Source organism: Amphiura filiformis, chromosome 2 (assembly GCF_039555335.1).
Source record: "Amphiura filiformis chromosome 2, Afil_fr2py, whole genome shotgun sequence".
NCBI classification, from domain to species: domain Eukaryota; kingdom Metazoa; phylum Echinodermata; class Ophiuroidea; order Amphilepidida; family Amphiuridae; genus Amphiura; species Amphiura filiformis.
This window is the reverse complement of record NC_092629.1, coordinates 37,325,722-37,348,736: the sequence shown is the minus strand read 5'-3', so window position 1 is coordinate 37,348,736 and position 23,015 is coordinate 37,325,722. Positions and strand designations below refer to the sequence as shown.

Below are 23,015 nucleotides of genomic sequence, written 5' to 3'. Positions count from 1 at the left end.
AGGCCAGCTTGAATCACCTTAAGTTTGTTTTCATTCAACCAATTTTCTTCCAGCAGATGAAGATCTCTGAATACATCTGATGGTAATGATTCAATGCTATTGTTATTAATTTTTAATATTTCTAACTTTGTTAGTCCATTGAATAGGTCCCCTTCAATTTGTGTAAGTTTGTTTCCAATCAGTGAAAGTGTTTGCAGTTGGTGTAGATCTCTGAACACACCAGACTGTAATGCTTCAATGCTGTTATAATCCAGGTTCAATATCTCTAACTTTGTTAACCCATTGAAAAGGTCCCCTTCAATCCGTGTAAGTTTGTTTCCAGCCAGTGAAAGTGTTTGCAGCTGATGTAGCTCTCTGAATATGCCAGACTGTAATAAGTCAATGTTATTGTAATCCAGTTTTAATATCTCTAACTTTGTCAACCCATTGAAAAGGTCCATTTGAATCCATATAAGTTTGTTTTCAACCAGTGAAAGTGTTTGCAATTGGTGAAAATATCTGAATACACCAGACTGTAATGAGTAAATGCTATTGTAATCCAGGTTTAATATCTCTAACTTTGTGGACCCATTGAAAATATCCACTGGAATCCCTATTAGTTTGTTATCAAATAGCCAAAGCTCTTCCAATTGACAAAGATCTCTGAATACACCAGACTCTAATGATTCAATGCTATTGTAACCGGCCAGGTTTAATATTTTTAACTTGGACAACCCATTGAAAAGGTTCACTTGAATCTGTTTAAGTTTGTTATTAAACAACCAAAGCTCTTGCAATTGGTGAAGATCTCTGAATATGGCAGACTGTAATGATTCAATGCTATTGTAATTCAGCTCTAGTACCTGTAACATTGATAACCCATTCAAAGCATCTAGCTGAATCACTTTTAGTTTATTGTCAGACAGCCGAAGCTCTTGCAATGTATGCAGATCTCTGAATACACCTGATTGCAATGATTCAATGTTATTGTTACCCAAATTTAATATTTCTAACATTGTCAATTTGCTGAAAAGGTCAATTTGGATCACAGTAAGTCTATTGTTGAAAAGATCAAGATCTTGCAAAAGGTGAAGATCGCTGAATACACCTGACTGTAATGATTCAATGTTACTATTACTCAGATTTAATATCTCCAACTTGGTCAATCCATGAAAAAGGTCAATCACCCCAAGGTCATTACCATTCAGCCAAAGCTCTTGTAATAGATGAAGATCTATGAATGTACCAGACCCTATCGACCCACTGTTATCGTTACTGTAATATGAAGATGAAGGGTAGAAAAACTCAGCTTCTCTGCTGAGTAGTAGTATCTCTAACTTTGTCAATCCAAGAAAAAGGTCAATTTGGATCATCTTAAGACTATTGCCATAAAGATCAAGCTCTTGCAAATTGTGAAGATCTCTAAATACACCGGATGGTAGCAAATCAAGGTTATTGTTTCCCAGACTTAATTTCTCTAACTTTGTCAATCCATGAAAAAGGTCAATTTGAATCATCTCAAGGTCATTGTCATAGAGCCAAAGCTCTTGCAATAGATGAAGGTGTCTGAATACACTGGATTGTAATGATACAATGTTATTCTTGTCGAGTCGTAATGTCTCCAACTTCTTCAACCCATTGAAAAGTTCCCTTTGTATTTGATTCAATGTATTGGAGTCCAAATATAAGCGTTCTAAACTATGAAGTTCCCTGAACAGGTCTTTCGGTATAAAAGATATGTTATTCTGTGATAGAACTAGTGATATCAATGTGGATGGATCATTAATTTGATTAAGATTGGATAATTGATTGCTATCAAACGATAAATGGGTTAAATTGTGTGGCACATTCTCCGGAACATTTAGGAAAGTGTTAAATGCGAGATCCAGTAAAAGAAGTTTGCTTGTGACGTTTATCATTTTGGATAGATGACAATGAGATAGAGACAAGACATTTAGGTTTTGCATGCCTGAAAATATATCTGGTTCTACTCCCCTGATAGGATTTCCACCTAAATATAGTATTTGTACATTCGCTAATCTTTCAAACCAACTATGTGAAATGTAAGTCAACTTATTTACATTTAAAAATAACTGCTTTAATTCATACAGATTTGAGAATGAGCTGGCTTCTATACTTGAGATCTGGTTAAATGACAAGTCCAAAGTATGTACATTTCTTAAACCTTTGAAAATACCAGGTCCAATTGTACTTATCTTATTCTGGCTCATCAGTAACATGATGGCATCTGAATCCGACATATTGAAGAAGCTGTTGGGTTCTACTAGAGTAAGTTGTCTGTCAGAGAGGTCTATTGCGGTCGAGTTTGCAAGAATTAAATCTGGAGCACTGCCTACCAATAGAAGTTTCTTTGTTGCAGGCACACTGGGGCAGGCAATAAAGAAAAGCTGGAAGCGTAGGGTACAGAAGCATGTAGCAGGACATTCTGGGAATTCAGCAACAAGGATATCATCTGGAAGTCCAAGATCAAATCCAGGAAGCTCATCAGGCTTGAAGTATGGATCACCTTCTAATGTTATCTGCAGAGACGGGTTGAACTCTTGTATTGTTATGTAGGGAATGTCGTAATATTGAATGTGGTATATATCTCATCGATGATCTGGACAGTTTCACAATGGTGGAACTTGAAGTTCTCTGCAGGTCGATCGTACCATTTAATGTCACTCAGTGGTGAAATACTCCCTTCCCATATTTCCAAGATAACTGATGCTGTAATGTTGATACGAATCATACTACAGTAAAGAACTATCTCGCATGGCTCTGACGTTATAGATCCAATCCAGCCAACTGATCGATTGAAGCATTCTTCAGATTCTTCCAGGATAAAGTAATCATAAAACGACCATGATGGCAACCAAAGAACATTCACAGTTATTTCTTGGTAATTGGATGAGGACACCGCAAAGTTGCAGGTCTCATTTTCGTATGTCTGAATTGCAAGTGGGTCATTCATTCCTCTGGAGAATGTAGTGCCGATCTTGGCATCTTGCAGTATCATTGGTTTCATTGGCTGATGCTGGTAAATCTATGCATCGCATCACAAAGGCAATTAAGAGAAGATGCTTATATACTAGGAATAGCATCATGAAACAGTCAGCAGCATAAAGATTCAAAGAAAATGGAAATGGATCGATCTGAACTCTGTTAATATCAATCTTCATTCCAACTTTTACAGAAATGGATGAACTCTGTTAATACCAATCTTCAGTCCAACTTTTGCAGAAATGGATGAACTCTATCAATACCAATCTTCAGTCCAACTTTTGCAGAAATGGATGAACTCTATCAATATCAATCTTCAGTCCAACTTTTGCAGAAATGGATGAACTCTGTCAATATCAATCTTCAGTCCAACTTTTACAGAAATGGATGAACTCTATCAATACCAATCTTCAGTCCAACTTTTACAGAAATGGATGAACTCTGTCAATACCAATCTTCAGTCCAATTTTTACAGAATTGGATGAACTCTGTTAATACCAATCTTCAGTCCAACTTTTACAGAAATGGATGAACTCTGTTAATACCAATCTTCAGTCCAACTTTTGCAGAAATGGATGAACTCTGTTAATATCAATCTTCAGTCCAACTTTTACAGAATTGGATTGATCTGAACTCTGTCAATCTTCAGTCCAACTTTTACAGAAATGGATGAACTCTGTTAATACCAATCTTCAGTCCAACTTTTACAGAAATGGATGAACTCTATTAATATCAATCTTCAGTCCAACTTTTACAGAATTGGATTGATCTGAACTCTGTCAATCTTCAGTCCAACTTTTACAGAAATGGATGAACTCTGTTAATACCAATCTTCAGTCCAACTTTTACAGAAATGGATGAACTCTGTTAATACCAATCTTCAGTCCAACTTTTACAGAAATGGATGAACTCTGTTAATACCAATCTTCAGTCCAACCTTTACAGAAATGGATGAACTCTGTTAATATCAATCTTCAGTCCAACTTTTACAGAATTGGATTGATCTGAACTCTGTCAATCTTCAGTCCAACTTTTACAGAAATGGATGAACTCTGTTAATACCAATCTTCAGTCCAACTTTTACAGAAATGGATGAACTCTGTTAATACCAATCTTCAGTCCAACTTTTGCAGAAATGGATGAACTCTGTTAATATCAATCTTCAGTCCAACTTGTACAGAATTGGATTGATCTAAACTCTGTCAATCTTCAGTCCAACTTTTACAGAAATGGATGAACTCTGTCAATACCAATCTTCAGTCCAACTTTTACAGAAATGGATGAACTCTGTTAATATCAATCTTCAGTCCAACTTGTACAGAATTGGATTGATCTAAACTCTGTCAATCTTCAGTCCAACTTTTACAGAAATGGATGAACTCTGTCAATATCAATCTTCAGTTTTAATTTTGATTGTTAGCTGTGTGTATGTTGTTTTTGTACTTGCAATTGGGGAAAGCACCTGCTGGTCTGTGGTTCCAGCTTTCTCGTCATTTCACTCTTCGCTTTCGTCAAATTAGCTCACTGTTTCGTGTTTCATATTGAAACAGAAATGCTGATGGCATGATTAAAGCATGATTGCTCCTCAATATAATGTTATGGTTCATGACCTGCTCTAAAATATTCGTGTTGTGATGCATAGAATGGATCAGGAGAATCCGAGATTGAACTGTTCTTACTCCAGAGTGATTTCGGTTTCACCGCTTTCCAAGATTTCACAATTCTGAGAATTACTCCTGCTCAAGATTCCTTTGCGTTAGACAATTAGGTGGCTGTCTATTAATGGCGGATTTGTGTGATTTGTTTTTTACATACAAAATGTCTGTTGTGTAGTGTATTCTAAGGTGTACTCCATCAAACAAATATCAAAGTTGATGATTCAATAAACACTTTGTGAGGTGGGTGGTTGAACTGTTTATGTAGATCTATAGTTAGCTGCATGCTGGTGAGTCCATGCACTGGTGTTCAAGTTCGTTAGTCGAATTAGATCAAACTAGTTCTTCAATACCTCTGGGTTTATAGCATCGCATAATTTACTGTAGAGATCAGATATGCATTGTCTGGTTCTTAATATCCAACTAGATTCAGCCACAATGTGCACTCTCATTAACTTTAGATTCCGCCTCAGTTACCTTATACATACATATGATATCAAACTTTCTTCTTGTCTTCTTGGTCTTGTTTAATTAGCCAGATCTGCATTGCAACTTCTCAGTTTATGTGATTCTGTGTCACCACTTTTCAGTTTTCAATGACTGCACTGAAAGGGCTTTGATATACTGTAGCAGATAGCTTCTTCAAAATGTGCTTCTGTAGGTCACTGCTAAGTTTTAATAAATTGTTAGTAGTAATACTATCGCATGCAGTTTGCTGTTCAACTTTGAAACATTATTTGGCAGAAGGAAAAGCCTACATATTTATTGCTTTCACTTCAATTCAATACCTTTGATTTAACAAAAGGTGCGTCGACTGTGTATCTATTCTACGTGCTATTATCCACACAATGTTCTGAAATCGGATCAATATTATCCACAAGATATTCTGAATCCAGATCAATCAGGTCAATCTTGTGTAGTAATTATAACACAAATTCTTTCCTCACAGCTGGCAAGTTGTGGTTGAATATCAGGTTAATTTATAAAAGCCTATCCAAAATAGGCAGCATGTCATCCATCACAAACTTATGCATACCAGACCGTACCAGACCAAATGAAACTGGATCAAAAGTATGGTCTGTATGTCATCTGTATGGTTGGTAATTCACAAAAGACCACTAACTTATTGTCTGAATTGGGAAGTTTAGTCTAACTTTGAAGGGTCCCTTTTCACTCTCACAACTACAGGAACTCAAAAACTTCAAAAATTCAAAAGTATACTCTTGATCAACAGTGATCTATCTTTTTGTGGGCTACCTTTAATCTGTTGTATGTGTGTGTGGGGGTGGGGTGGTGTGGGGGATGTGAATGTATAATGTGTCAAGGTTTTTGTTACGGTTTATAAAATGTCCCTCTCTTCCAAACTATACCCCTGTCACTTTAACTTTGCCACAATTATCATGCATGGAGGAATAAGCAATCATATAAATTATTTTCTAGGTCAAAGGTCACCTGGGATCAAATTTTAATTGTCAATGCAAGGGAAAATCTTATACTTACAAAAGTATTATACAAGCGGCCAACCAATATTCTGAAAATATAATGATCGCAACAACTGAGAACCGCGTCCGAGAATCGCATAATTCTAGTTTTGGGATGCGATTCCTGGGGTGACTCCACTTCATGAATGGTAATTCACCCCCTTACTGTCACAGTCAAAATTGTGTTAATTTTCAGTATTTTGTGGGTATCTTGCAAAGTTATGACCTGCTAATTGGGTCACGTTACTCTTCATAATATCATTTTAAAGCATAATTTTGTTTGATTTCATGCTTTATGCTAAATTAGCCAAACTGAGGAAAATTTTTATTTTGCATTTTCTATTGTTTCAAGGACCCTTCAACTGCTTAAGGGTTTACCGTCGTAACTAAACCTATCGATCAAATTTTTTTAAATTGACATATTTTGTACATTAATATGTGTAGATAATAAATCAGTAAAAAAAACAGGGTGTGCCGGACCTCACTTTTGAGCTACAGCCGTTTTAAAAGAGGTGTACATTTCCAAAAATCTCTGTACACTTCAATGGCAAAATCAGCAATTTTCTTAAAATAGACAACCTTTTGCGTTGTAGAAAAAAATTGTATCGATCAAATTTTTTAATTTTATATATGTTATGAAAAGAAAAAGCTCTGTAAATCGGCAAAAAAAAAAATTGGGGTACCGGACCTTGTTTTCGTAAATTGACCAAAATAGGTCAAAAATGCATTTTTCTGCGACACCATGCGTAGTTAATTGCGTACATGGATATTTTGGTGCGTACCAACGCTGGTATACACACGCGATCTGATGGCGTTCGTTAATACGAATAAGGCCAAAAAAAAGGAATTGTCTGTTTACGCAGGAAAGTTTTCACTGTAAAAAAGTTACCTAAGAAGTTACCATAATAGGAACAATTATTCTAATGATGTCGATTATTAAGACTTCATGCCTTAATATTCTAACTAATTTGGTGTATTTTGGTCATAAACGGGTGTAAGAAAGACTCTTATTCTGCAATCTGCAAAGATATTGGACCAAAGAGTTATCAAATTATACAAAGTGAGGAATTTTCAGCTTTCACCATGTTCAACTGACTCGATCGACCAAAAAGAGGATTTGTTAAACATGTTAAAGCGAAGCGTTTGACACCATGGCCGGAAGTGTTTGACTATAATAGGCCTACAATTATTATAGGCATAGGCCTACTTAGCATGCTTAGTGCCGTTTACGAGAGGAAAATGTTTTTGGTCACAAAATATATACGGAATTATCTCGAGGTGGATTCATATCACATAGCAGTTCAATTAAAGCAAAGTTAAACACTGGGTTGCCTATAGCTAGCTGTAGAAAAACGTTTGGCGTATTAGGCTATGATATTATTTTTGTAAATGTATGACATTTGTGTGAAATTTTAATAGTTTTGATGGTGTTGTCTATATCGCATGCATTATGAATTCAGTGCACGTAGTAGGCCTAGGTCTTTACCCAATAACACAAAATGCTTTAAACATTTAAATGTTGGATTATAAACTTTTAAAAGTTGCCGTGTGGTGCGTTTCACTATGAAACGTTCTACAATAACCTTTAATAGCCATTTAATATACCGGTAGTGGTTACCCAACATTTAGGCCAAAATATTATTAAAACGAATTAACCAATTTAACCAACACTCGTTTAGGCCTAATGTTTAATAAAAATTCCCTTTAAAAGGGAAAGCCAGCCTCAATGTAGAAGAGGTCTTGTAATTAGTTTTGGTCAATGTGAAAGGCATTTTTAGGATCACGCTTACATCTACATGACAGTCCACCAAACCATCAACGATGAGAACATGCACACTGAAACAGCAGAAAACATTAATTCCTAATCTCATGTCAACTCTTTTAATTCATTACATGTACTCCAAATTGTTCTGGTCTGTTTGTTTTGTTGTTGTTGTTGTTGTTTTTGTCGTTGGTTTTTTTTGTCTTTTCAGCTTTTTACCCACGATATCTCAATTTCCAATTTTGTAATACCAGAACTTACGAACTCAATATCTTCGCTTAGGAATGTCCGATTTCACTGCTTTCGATATATACACTGCCGGTTTGAGTTAACTTACATGTACATTTTATTTTAAAATAACTTAATTAATTCGCAATGTATAGTTTAAGCCTACTATATTATAATAGATAGTGGCCAGCACATTTATAAAGGACTGGTTACTCACTACAATCTTCACTCTTAAACTGTGTTTTTCTGAATGTGCTGATCATGTTGATTGCTAGTCGGAAACTCCTGCGAAGCTATGGACATGGCATCTTACATACTCCATTCTATAACAGTCTTCCTAGTGCCTTGTGTGTTTTCTCTTCAATCATTTTGTTGAATGTAATTTTATGAATCAAATAGTTATGTGTCATTTTATTTATAATAAAGAAGTTATGAAATTAATAAAGTAAGACAATTTATTTATCTATAAGTGCATGTCAAATGGGGTACATTGTTCAATACTATATGCATAAATTATGCCCATATTATAGCTAGGCCCTAAAAAGTTTATTTTGCATCGGATTTTTCCCGTTGAAAAGACAAAACTGATGTTTATGATAGCAACCATTTCATCAATAACATTTTGAGTCATTTTATCCATAAAACGACGCGGGATATGATAGATAACTACTTACACATCAATATGGTCCATATGATCACAGATTGTTGAGAATCTGTGATATGATCCGAGGATATGATGAAGATTTTGATTCTATAGATCTGTTATCAACATGATATCACGCTGTTCAGTGGTCAAGGAGTAAGGACCCCGGTCAAGGACACTGATATGACATCATAGGTGATGTCAGATTTTCTTCTGCTGACCATATGATGCTATATATATTAACTATTATTGTTACATTTAGGCCTTTAAACTTTTAAAGTCATAATTAATTAGTTCAAACATAACTTTGGTAATACTCACTGTTTTAGCTCGTTGAAACGGCAAAACATACTTACTTTTCCTAACAAATCAATTAAAATATTTAAAAAAATTTAACCACAAAAAGTAAAAAAAAAATCATTCCAATACCACTAAAATATAATCTCTTGAGTAAACTGACCCCAAACCTGAAACAGGTACCAGCCCCGAATGGGCTGGCGAAAAAACCCACCTGATTCTGTGTTTGTTGGGTAGGCCTATAACTTCATACCATCTATTGGACCCTACTGTCGTAAGCCTACTAGGGGGGGGGTCCAGGTCCGTTATCAGTGGAAGCACGCTGGCAAAATTTGGTTTGTAGGCCTACATGTTATATTTAAGCGGCCACTGCGCTCAGCAAACATTGTTTTCTTTATTTTGTGGCCCTGGTTATCGCCGGTGCGCAAAAATAGCATTGACACGCACAGCACGCATCGTTCTCTCGCGATGTCTACAGCATAACGCAACGCCGAGCAAGACGCGGAGTACGCACGCGTTGAAAAGAGGCGCAATAGTCGAGTCGAATCGGGTGACGACGGAAAACCCTTAATTAATATTGCTTTGAAAGTAATTGTTCAATAGCTTTCAATTTTAGTGTTTGTTTTTTTGTTTTTGTTTTTGTGTTTTGTCAAATGTGTTTAGTACGTAATGAAAATTAATATGATCAATACAACCATGTAGAAAACAAAATTGGGTATACCGGACAAATTATTCATTTGGCTCTTTGGTGTCACATACAGGGTGTATCAAAATGATTGGTACCGACAACTTCTCATTTTTTGCCGAATTTTTTTACCATTTTGTGTACCATTTTGGGGTTAATTGTTTAAATATTTGTAATTATAGTCGTTTTAACTTCTCTAAGAATTTTAGATCATAAAGATAGCACATTCTGTTCAGAAGCTACATGATTTTAAAGGAAAGCTGATCAGTAGCGCACCATTTTCAAAGCTCTATTTTACTACAAATACCTTGTGAGAATGATATGCTGAAAAACATGGAAATGCTTAATTTTTTCCTTGCCTATTTAATATATATATTAATGTTCTAATCAATATTTTATTGGTTGAGAGTAATATTATTAACTTGAATAATTTAGGTGGGGTGAAAGAGGTTTGTGTATCAACACCTTCCAGGGCGGTAATTTAAATTTATTGTACTATTGAACTATTGAGATTACTAAGTAGATGGTGTGGCAGAATTGCTATAGACTGTAGACAGTGTAGGCTAAGTTAGACCTGGTAAAAGTTATTGGAATGGTTCCACAGTATTCCACACTTCAACGTGCATTCATAGTAACGAATCACTGGTTGACACGAAGCTATGGAGAAGTGCAGAGAAGATGAGAAGACAGTTTCCAAGAGCACGGAGTATCCCATGCAAACATGCTATAACTTGCAATGTTTCAAATTTGATCCCAGGTGTTAAGTTCATTCAAGATAGGCCTTCATCTCACACTGGCAGAGTCGTATGGCAGGGACTTCAGGACTGAGGTGAGATGAATGCAATAAATAGTTCAAGCAGTGAACCTATTCATTTTGTGTTGTGTAAGTAAAACCATGATTACGTCGATCTTCGTTTAAATGACAATAGCTCCCAGATGCATCAACCTATCATCTTTATATTATTAGATCTATAAATTAACATATGCTCCATTTTATATATAGTACAAAACTATATTAACTAGCAATCTTATATTTTTCATATATTTTTGAAAATGTTACATAGCCCGGTACCAATCATTTTGATACACCCTGTATGTATAGTCTTAATTGTCTGTACAAATACTGTATACCATTCTTTATGCATTCATCAAAGGCAGAGAAAACTTTACACAGTTCACCACACAAACACTGAACATATATAGACCCTATAAAGAATGCACTGAATAAACCCAAATGGAAATCCACAAAGCCAAAAACCATAAAAGTATCAGTTTGTGCTATATTACATGGAAAGCCATACAAAGCAGAGAGTATTGCCCTAGTACATTGACCTATATTTGTATGCTTTTCACAACTAAGTTTTCATCAATAAAATCTCCCAAAAAATGTTTTTCTAGTCACTTATAGTGTACAATATGTATACATAAATTATGATAGAAACTTGTAATAGCGCAATGTTTGCAATTGTATTTTATTTAAATATATACCACTTGATCACGCTCCATTCATTAAAGGTATACATGTACATGCATGCAGATCTAGTCAACTGGAACACATTGAACTTGAAATCAATAAAGAGTTCAAATTTGGGCATTTTGAGCACAACTACTCCTACACACTACTAAGTACATGTATCTAAATACACAATTCACAAAAGATACCAAGTTTGCTTTAAATCAACTGGCTTGAGAGATATCGTAATAAGAACCATGCAGTACAAAGCACAATTATGTGACCCATTCCCAAAAACTTGAAACATTTTTGAAATCTTACTTTTGACATTTTGCAACAGCTGTAAATTTTAGAAAACAAGTTTTTGTAGATTGACAAATTTGTTTTAGTTGCAAAGTTATTGCATTGATTCAATGATTGATATTCCTTTTTATTGCCAACTTTTGTGAACTGTTTCCACAGAAATATCAAAATTGGATTTTTTTCCCTGAGATTTTGAGTTTTATCTGATACCTTTTACACTTCTTATTAGATACATGTATTGCCAAAAAATCTTAAGGCAATAATTTCAATGGTACTTTTTATCTCGAGGGTCAAAAATCAGAGAATCTCCCTAAAATTTAAAAAAAATTTGCCCAAATATTAAAAATTTTAAATTATTTTGTCCCTGGACCCCTAATCACGGCACTGCCCCTTTTAAACAAGGAGCGTGGCTAAGGGAGAACCCTACATTGTTTATTGTTGAAAAGGTTTATAATGATTGAATTTGTAATATTATATTATATATATATATATTTTCTATTCAAGGAAGTAACTGGAACCCAAGAAACTGAGGAAGAAGATGAAGTTGAAGATGGAGATGCACTGAAATGGCTGGAAGTTGCCAAGAAGAGGAAGCTGCTCCTCCTGGAGGATGCAAGAGCTAAAAGTCTTAGACTTAAAGATGAGGGCACTGTGTTAGCAGAGGCTGAAAGGTAAGTACTGTACATTTCAATATTTTCATGGCATGACATTTTTGTAAGATTTGGAGAAAACCATAATTTGTGTAGCATGAATATGTTTGATGTTTCTTTTCAAGACATAGGGAAAGAAATGTCTGTGTGCACGGACACTGTCTTGAATCCAGGTCATTAGCAAAATTTACAAACATGCAGTAACATGCATAGGGTGAGCTTAGCATTTTTGTCTGGAATGCATGGAATGATTGATGCTGAACTAGGCCAGTTGCTGCACTATAGAGGTCCTGCATGCTTTTATCTATTGGCTCCAAACAAAGGATTTGAACCGGTGTCCCTCAACATAATCATGGCACAGTGCAGTCCATTGAATCAAATGTTGTCATCAACCTATTTGATCGTAATGCATAATTTTCGCAACATGTTTTCCTTGTTTTACGTTAAATTTTCAATGTTTTTCGTTGGAGTTTTCAATGAGTTTCAATGATTTTTATTCAGCCAGTAAATGTCCGAAAATTAAAAAATCAAAAAAGCAATGTAGGAAAGGAAACAACAGGAAGAGTTCCAAGTGAAAGTCTGTGAATTGCTATATTGCTCTAAACATTGCCACGTTGATTCTTCATTGCCAGTTCTAATTTTGTTTTCTGTGCTAACTTTTTAATGTAACAAATCTAGGTATTGGGAAGCTATCAAGAAATGGGACGAGGCTTTGCAGTTGACTCCTCAGGATGATACGCTACTGGAAATGAAAGCACAGGTAGATACAATAGCTGCCAGGTGTCATATGTGTACAATATAGAATGCAAAAAATGTCAAATGTTTATAGGGCAGCTATTGCAGATAGGCCTTTATTGCACTAAATCCTCAATATGAGGGTGTAGTGCAAGAATGGCCTTTCTGCAATAGCTGCTCAGGTGTCATATGTGTACAATATAGAAAGCAAAAAATGTCAAAATGTCTGTAGGGCAGCTATTGCAGATAGGCCCTTCTGGCACAAATACCTCAAAAGCGAAGGTGTGTGCAATAAATGCCTATCTGCAATAGCTGCCAGGTGTCATATGTGTACAATGTTTAATGCACAACTGACCTGAACAAAAATGATGAGGAGTGTTGAATTGACCATTTTGGTAAATCCTATAAGCCTTTGCGTGTACACCCGAGATGTCGTCATTTGACGTCACGCTGACTTGCAATGCGCAGATCAGCTTGATGTCAAATGATGACATCTCAGGTGTACTCACAAAGGCTTATGGGATTTACCAAAAAGTCAATTTCATATCTAACAGACTGATGACAGATATGCTGCTCATGAGGCTCATAATGTATTGCATAATGTTTTCCAATATCTGGAGATATGTATGGGTTACAGTGATGAAACTTGTAGGGGGTAGTAGTAGGGCCAGAGGTTCTTAACCTGGTTAGATTTTCAGCACGATATATGCTAATTAAGGAAGCTGATTTACATAATTTACCCACTATGGTTAGGTTTGTCTTTTGTCCCAATATCAGGAGATCCATATGCTGTACAGGGAAGTAACTTGGTATGGTATATTTACAACTTAACATGCTAATTAAGTAATTGATTTGCATAATTTATGCATAATATGGTTAGGATTGTCTTTTTCCCGATATCAGGAGATCCATATGGTGTACAGGGATGCAACTTGGTAGGGGTCAGAGGTTATCAACCTGATTAGATTTTCAGCGCAATATATGTAATCAAGTAGCTGATTTTTATGATTTTTATTTCATTATTTTGATTTCACCAGGTCCTTATGATTCTCCATGAAGTCTTCCCAGCAGTTCAAACAGCAGAGAAAGCAGTCGAAGCCAACCCACAGTGGTGGGTCACTTATCAGACATTAGCCAGGGCACAAATGGGGTTAGGAGAAATTAAAATGGTAAGATTAAATATTACACTCTCATTGGCCTAACAACTATTGTCATGTACAAATAGATAGCTTTGATATAAATTCTTCCCAGCTGTTCAAACAGCAGAGAAAGCAATAGAAGCCAATCCCCAGTGGTGGGTCACCTATCAGACATTAGCCAGGGCACAAATGGGGCTAGGAGAAATTAAAATGGTAAGATTAAATATTACACTCTCATTGGCCAAACAACTATTGTCATGTACAAATAGATAGCTTTGATATAAATTCTTCCCAGCTGTTCAAACAGCAGAGAAGCCAACCCGCAGTGGTAGGTCACTTATCAGACATTTGCCAGGACACAGATGGGGCTAGGAGAAATGGCAAGTTAAAATTGATATGTATTTAGGAATACTAAAGGTCTTCCCAGCAGTACAAACAGCAGAAAAAGCAGTTGAAGTCAACCCCATTGACAGAGTCACGTATCAGACACTTGGCAGGTCACAAATTATCAGAGGTGTATATGGGGGGGGGGGGCAGGAAGTTGCCTCACTGGCACAAGATACCAGGACAAAATTGACCAAAAGTTGTAATGTGCATTTTAATGTTAAAATTGCACATTTTCACACGCTGCTTCGCATTTGTCCCAGTAAAGTCATCTTAATAGCAGGTCAGTGAGACAATTTGGAAATTTGAATGTGCAAATGGAAATATGTGATGCGATCAAGCAAAATCAGTCGGAACTTGGTAATATTGATTTTGAGATATAGCCAAACAAAGGAAACATTTCCTTTTGTTTCCTCTTGTTTTGGAAACTCTTTAGTTGCTCATATCTTTGGAACTGGTTGTTCAATTTCAATGGAGTTTTCTGCAAAATGCAGCTTTGTAAATGCTATTCACTATCCTATAAATCTGACATTTTTTATTTCCGAGTTCCGACTGATTTTGCTTGATTGCATCACATGTGTGTTTTAGATAAATCATGATTTAACAAATTACAAAAGAAATCCCAATATTAATTATCCCTTTTATCTCCTTCTGTTTTTTATTACCAACAGGCTATCAGGAACTTCTGTAAGGCTATTCACATCAAGCCTGATGAATCGGACTTATGGGAAGATGACCTAAAGTGGGCCGTCTCGTTACGGCAGTCAGAAAAACAAAAAAATGCAAGAACTTTGTGCAAGACACAGGAGACGGAGTCAATTACTGGTTCATCTGTATCCTCATCCATATCCCCATCATTATCCTCAAACAGTTGTAGCAAAGACAGAGAGGAAAGTAGGGATGCTGTTGAATGATGATGAGGATGATGACTGTAAGTCTGGTCTCGTTACGGCACACGGTAAAGCAAGAAAGTGCCAGTACTTTATGCAAGACGTACAAGACAGCGCCGATGACAGATTCATATGTATCCTCATGACCTCGTCCATATCCTCATCATCATCCTCAAACAGTTGTAGCAAAAACAGAGAGGAAAATGGAGATGCTGCTAAATGATGATGAGGATGATGACTGTAAGTCTGGTCTCCTTGCAACACATAGAAAAACAAAAAAGTGTGATGACTTAATGTAAGACGCACAAGACGAGAGTCAATTACAGGTTCACATGTTTCCTCATCCATATCGTCATCAACATCCTCAAACAGTTCTAGCAAAGGCAGAGAGGAAAGCAGAAATGCTGCTAAATGATGATGAGGATGATGACTGTAAGTCTGGTCTTGTTGCAGCAGACAGTAAAGCAAGAAGTGCCAGTACTTTATGCAAGATGCGCGAGACAGCGCCAATTACATCATCGTCAGCATCCTCAAACAGTTGTAGCAAGGATAAAGAAGATAAAAAGAAGATAAAGAGATGACGATGATGACTGGGTCTGGATGAGGACTTGAAGTGGGCTGTCTCATTGTGACAGACAGAAGAAAAACAAAGTGTAAGAACATTTATGCAAGATGTACAAGACAGAATTAACTACATCTTCAATCAGTATCTTCAAAGAAATATGTGACACGATCAAGAGAAATGAGTCAGATGTCGCTAATATTGATTTTGAGATATTGGCAAAGAAAGTATTCTTTTGTTTTATATTGTTTTCAGCGATTGATAAATTGACGTAACTTCACAGAGAAAAGTCATATCAACAGAAGGTTTTCAGTTTCTGAAAGCTCCAAATGTCCTCTTTAGAAACATAATGTCAAACACATTTTCGATCATTCCCCTTGATCATGCCACACATTCCTCCATACTCTTTACTCAATTGTAGCCAAGACAAAGAGTGAAACAGTGATGCTGCTAAATGATGATGAGGATGATGACTGGGTCTGGATGAAGAATTGAAGTGGGCTGTCTCATTGCAGCAGACAGAAAAAACAAAGTGTAAGATCATGCAAGATGTGCAAGACAGAATTGATTACAACTTCTTCTGTATCCTCATCGACATCCTCATATATTTGTACCAAAGATAAAGAGAAAATATATGTGACACGATCTGGTCCATGGGGGCAAAGGAGGAATTTTTGAAAATGGAGTTACTGTAATTATTACATGATACATACAATAACCTATCATTTACTGAAAATACCAAAGGTCTATCTAGCATACTTGGTTCTAAAGTTGTGAAGTTTATTTTTTTATGTATTTTATTGTTTTTTGACTCCATATTTTTAATGTTATCTCAGTTTCAAATTTATGCGGCCTTTGGCCCCATGGACCAGATCGTGTCACATATGTTAAATGATCAAGATGAAAATCGGGATGCTGAATGATGGAGAATACCTACATGTGAAGTGGTTTTTTTGGGGTATTTTTTTTAATTAAATAAAAAATTTAATACATAACTATTTTTCTTATGAATTATTTATACAATACTTGCTTTTTATTTTTAAATATAATAAACTATTTAAAAACTACAGTAAGCCAAAGAATTAAGGTACCAGTTATGTTCACCCCTGTATATCCTAAATAAAGACAAATATGTCAAAATTAAAACAAGCAGTCAATACACGTAGGCTTTAGCTCTGATTTAAGACCTTATTTGTTGAAATTGGTTGAGAATTAAAGAAACGGTGACCTAAAAACTAATGAAGAAACGAAATCAAAAGTTGCACTTTAGTGTTCTAATCAATGAAAGCATGACGCTAATTTTAACGTGCTAATCAATGGAAGCGCAGCGCTAGTTCTCTTGTTCACGAACACTTTGTGTACAAATCAATAGGACATTTAATGCAGCAAACTGCAACTTTTAAATTGGTATCTTCTTTGGGTTTTGGGATCGCCGTGACTTAATTTCTTGAACAATTTCAACGAATAAGGTCTTAAATTCGAGCTAAAAGATGCAGCTATTGGCTGCTGGTTCCAGTTATGACATAGCTGTCTTTGTTTAGGATATACAGGAGGTGAACATAACTGGTACCTTAATTTTTTGGCTTACTGTATATATAAAGTAGTACACCAACCATGCGGTTGTTTCTTGTTCTCAGTTAACGTATGGCTAATTTTTAATGACCAGCACAAGTTCTGCACACTAAAAGAAATTTAGTATCACCAAAACTTTTGGGCGTACATCGTCTGCTAATATATTAGGGGAGCAACTCCCTGTAATTTTTGGAACTTAAAAATGACTGGCTGAAAAACCCAGGGCTTTATTTATGGATGTTTTGGATGTTCATTAATTTTGCTGATGATGGGGAATAATAACCGGCATGCGAAGTTGTTCATCACTGCATGGCTCTCACAGGATCCTGGAATGGTTAGGACGTGGAAGCACAGGGTTGCCAATCATTTTTGGGGGTCACAAAATAGAAAAGTCACCCATTTCTTCTCTTACCATTGATTTAAATGGAACATGAAACTACAAAAAAATGCAATGTTCTATCATGTGTAGGCACACAATGCTGGCGTGATTGTTAGACACGCACTGTTGCACGCTCAGCCCTCATGAATATGAGAAAATTCACAGCATACAAAGCATGGGAATGTTGATTGTTGGTGACTGGTCTGTATTAGTCTATGGAACATACTTTGGGCCAGGAGTGGACATAATCATGATTTTGAGGGGTTATAAGTGCAAGAAGTCTGCAACTGTAATAGCTGCCAGATGTTACATTGTGTACAATACATAATGCAGAATTATCTAATATCTATAGGGCAGCTATTGCAGATGGGGTCTTCTTGCACTAACCCCTGAATGTGATTGAAATGAGCTGTTCCAGTTGATATCCATACACCCCCTATGGAAGACATGACCTCAATCTCTCACACAGGGAGTGGGAATTTCAAATGGGGTTAACCTGAATGGATGACTCCATATGTGAGCATCCACCACAAACCAGCCGTAAAGTCAGCCCCTGGTCAATTTTGTTTCATTTCGTGTTTAGAAAATATATATCATAAGCTTTAAAATGGTGTATCATTTGACTTCAAACGATATTTAGAAGCAGGGTTATAGTTTGTTGAACTTTGCTACTTTAACAACAAAATGGTACCTTATTTCGGTTCAACATGTGTCTCTTTTCCCACATTCCTGATAATAAATATCAAACAGTCATAAATGGCAGTCATTTCAAATCATCCCCAAGTCAGCAAGGTTCAGGAATGTCCTCTCATTGTTAATTGTTGGTTATACATACCTGGACAAAATACAATGCTTTGTAACTCACCACTTGAACAGGATTTAGCCAAAGCAAACAAAGAGCTATTTAAGAATTCTATAGACACATGTAGAAGCTTATTATTATCCTCTTCAACAATAGGATTATTGATTGGTTTAAAAGGTGTTTGACTGGCACTAGCAAAATGAGATACATGTAGCACCAACTTGAGGCACCTATGAATATGACCTTCATGCACATTTTACACTGAAACTGAGAATACAATTTGCTGACTTTATGGCTGGGTTGTGGTGGACGGTCACATAAAAGAGGGTGTATGGATTTCAACTGGAATAGCCCAACGAACTCATTTAATTTGTGGTAGCAAACATCTATGTAATTTTGCAGAGGGGTTCAATACAGTGTTCCCCAGACAAAAATTTCAGGATAAATTGATTTGGTATTAAAGGAGTATTTTGTGATCTTAGCATCCTCTTTTTATGACATTTTCCAGTAGATAGACATGAAAAAAGCTTATTCCCAAAAATTCAGTTGATTCCGATTTTGCGTTTGCGAGTTATGCATTACGTGTACTATTACACTGCTCCATAGACAATGTGTTGTAATTTTGTTCTGGTGTACCAGAACGTAATTCAAATTTCAAGATATTTTTGCTAAACGAATAAATCTGCAAGAACTTTTTTGTACATAAACATGTAGCCAGAGGTTTCCAGTGGTATGAAAATCTCAACTTTTTTTGAAAAAAAGGGGAGGGGATGATGCTGTGGATTACGAAATGCCCCTTTAAGTCAAGAAATTGGCATCAAAATAAAGAAATTGAAAAAGCAGAGTGTATCACATTTGATTTTGCATCACTGTGTTGTAATTTTTGGCTATCGACATCCCGAAATAATTATATTTAGATTATTACTAGTATTGTGTATTTTGCCTAGGGGTCACTCAAGTATGATAGTGTACACGTGTGTGACCAAATTGTTTTAAAACACCCCCTAAACGAGTTTTACCCTACCAGCAAATTTAGCCCCTTAATAAGGCAATTAAATATAGAATTTACCCCCTAATGAATTGAATTTTTGGCTAGTAAAATGCAGAAAATGTACCCTTTTTGGACTTGTAATTTACCAAAAATTTGAAAAGGTACCCAAAACAAGTTGTTCAGTTTCAGAAAACTACCCTTATTCTTGAAAATCAGTGTTTTTTTAGACACTGTAAATTGCCTTGCCTAAAATAAACACCCCTTTTTACTTGGTTTTTTTTGGTCATGCATGCGTACAGAGTCAGGCCATGTACATGTATGTGAGTGGCCCCTAAGCCAGCGCCATCAGCTCTGCTGTCAGCTAGTATTCTTATTCCATGAAAAATAATATCTTCTGTAATTTTTATACTGTGAATAATATTAATAATACTAATAAAACAAAGTGGACAATATATATTTGTAATGTTGCATAAATTTGGAAGAGGCATGCAGGCTTTTCAATAAACATCAAAATTGATAGAAGCCCCCCCCCCCCACTGGAGAAGACCCTCATCAAAATCACTTTTTCTTTAATATAGGTGCTATGATTACCAAATTTGGTTATTAAAAGGAAAAAATGATTTCCACCTAATTTGCATATTTGGATTTGAAGGTGTCAAATTTGAAGGTGTCAAATTTCAAAATAGTCTATGGACCCAGGAAAGAGAAAAGTCATTTAAAAAATGTTGGAGTTAGTTTTTTTAAACCTATATTTTGGTCAAAAGCCACAAAACACTAAAAAAATCGCTTCTTTGGACAAAAAAGGCCTAATCTAAAAATTAAAAAAAAAATGGGGGGGGAATCAGGAAATCTGACTCCAACATTTTTTGACAAATGACATGATGTACATTCTTTGCCAATTTCATATCCATTAAAAATGGGCTCCACTGACTATTTTTAAGGTTAAAAATAATCATTTTGGGGAAAATGCATTATATCTAGAGACACCTTTTAAATTTGTTATGAAAATTTATTACATGTAACATGTGAAAAAGCTTTTTAGAGAGAATGTGGTTATGCCAACTGACGAGTATTTGCCAGGGCTGTCAACTTTTTGGAATTGCTTGGCGTGAGACAGGGGCGTACCGGGATTTACCGACTCCAGTGTTCATTTTGTACCATGAATATTTGAGTCACGGCGCACGGGAATGTGAAAAGCGGGGGGGGGTAGGAGCAACAAATTATTCATGACGATGTGTGAGATTTTACTCATTTTCCAGCTTTTTGCGTGAGATTTACTACCTAGGCGTGAGATTGTACTACCTTGGCGTGAGAAAGTGCCCAAATGCGTGAGACTCACGGCCAATGCGTGAGAGTTGACAGCCCTGGTATTTGCTCTCATGCAATTTCTAAAACCACATATTTTTTTATGTCGAGCATAGCTATAGACATAGAAGGGGGTCGCCGTAGATAGCTGGTCGGGGCATATTTTATAGGACAGTCAAGTGTAGCCAACAATCGGGCTTGTTACCCTGGTCGGAACCTACTGCGGAGAGGTCTTTTATCATGGGTCATCTGCCCGCCTTTAAAAGATGAGATACGGGGAGAGTGGATAAGATGTTATTGTGTGGTGTTTTTTTTTTTTTTTGGGGGGTCCTGCGAGGAATTGAACCTGGGACCTCTCACACCAAAGGCAAAGACCTTAACCAGTGTGCCACGCTGCTCCCCACAATTCTGTGGCTAAAACCCATACAGGGTGTCTCAATAAAAATAGGCCCTATGGTAAGTTAAGTGCATAACTTTTAAAAGGTTATTAATTATTTTAAACTGTTGTGATTTGGTAGTTCACAGCATCTTACGAATGGTAGTGAGCTTTGGCAAAAACTGCATTACTCAATTCATAGCGAGCGTGTAGAAGAATTAACATATCACAGATATACTTTTATAGGTGCTGCGGTTCTTGAGTTACGTTGTAAAGAGGGCTGAAACAACACTTTTGTAAAACGTACATAACTCATTAACAACAATAAATTAAGCAAGTTTGCAAAGTATACGATTTGTAGAATTAACTTTTGCAAAACATCAAGGTGTTAATTTTCAATAATATATTGATCTAGATAAAAATATTTTTAAAAAAATCGATTTTTAGGTTGCTTCGACCAACAATACCTCGTCTACCCTTAAAATATTGACAGTGAAATAAACATTTTCGTTAAGATTCAAAAACCGTGAAGTAAGTGTCTGTTTAATAATGGTGCAAAATGATCCAAATCCGTTCACGCGTCACTGAGATAATTTTAATTATCTCAGTGGCGCATATTTGTACTAAATTTATACATAAATTTGTACAAATTTAAAAATTTGTACAAATTAATAGACACATTTTTGGACCATTCCAATTAATGGGGTAATAGGCCTACACACATTAACAATAATGTGTAGTTTATGATAAAAGAAATAAAAGGAAACGCCAAGTGTTGCTGAGTAGGAGTTCAAACCCAATCAATCTCCCAAAGATTGTTTTACACGTTTCTCTTTGGGTTAAGGGCTCGGATAGCAACGTTTGCACAACTTTATATTGAAGTGGCTGAAAATTGATTCAAAAGAAATTGGTTCCCTCAAAATTAAATGTCCAGGTGATAGTATTGATGGTGAAATAAACAAAAAGTGATAAACAACATCAATAACCGAAAAGAGGCATAGTTGCTGATCAGGCAAGTTATCTCCTAACTAACAACACTGTTTCAAACTATTGCGATTTGGTAATAGTTCACATCATATTGCGAAAGGTAGTGAGCTTTGGCAAAATTTGCACTGATATTACAGATATACTTTTGTAGGTCCTGTGCTTCTCGAGTTATGTTGTAAAGAGGGATGAAACAACATCACTTTTGTAAAACGTACATAATTCATTAACAACAATAAATCAAGCAAGTTTACAAAGTATGAAGTTGTGCAAAACATATTGAAGTGACTGTAAATTGATTCAAAAGAAATTGGTTCCTCAAAATTAAATTTACAAAGTATGAAGTTGTGCAAAACATTAAGTGTTATTTAGGGGTGGGTGAAAGTCCACATTTGGGAAATTCTGCGGCCCCGCCCCGCAATTAAATCCTTTCTATAATATTATATAGGCCTAGCTATTAACAACACGGAATCACTTAAAATGTTTTGCAGCAACTTTTAGCAACTTCTTCTAACCTTAATGTTTTATGTTTGTTGCGATAAAGTTAAAATCAATCATATTGTCACGAACTGTTTCAAAAGTATCCCGAGGGATTGAGTGAGTAACAACATTATCACAGGTCTGCATATTCATGATTATCAAGCTAACATGATCATTAGGGCCTACTATACTGGATGAATAATCTAGGCCTACACCAAGACACCATGATTATCATCACCGTTTACCATGTTTACTGCACTCCCGTTTACTAACCGCT

At 35.9% G+C, this 23,015-nt stretch overlaps 1 protein-coding gene across 3 annotated transcripts in view; it reads left to right on the top strand.

Annotated features, from left to right (window-relative positions):
- Positions 1 to 20,045, top strand: part of LOC140146177 (tetratricopeptide repeat protein 33-like) — a 36,371-nt gene extending 16,326 nt beyond the window's left edge. For all 3 annotated transcript variants that reach the window (XM_072167950.1, XM_072167948.1, XM_072167949.1), the window contains exons 3-6: positions 11,994 to 12,160; positions 12,818 to 12,899; positions 13,912 to 14,043; positions 15,069 to 20,045. In XM_072167950.1, coding sequence (XP_072024051.1) covers positions 11,994 to 12,160; positions 12,818 to 12,899; positions 13,912 to 14,043; positions 15,069 to 15,311 — 624 coding nt within the window. In that variant the 3' untranslated portion in view covers positions 15,312 to 20,045. The remainder of the gene's footprint in view (positions 1 to 11,993; positions 12,161 to 12,817; positions 12,900 to 13,911; positions 14,044 to 15,068) is intronic.
- The last annotated feature ends 2,970 nt before the right edge of the window (positions 20,046 to 23,015 follow it).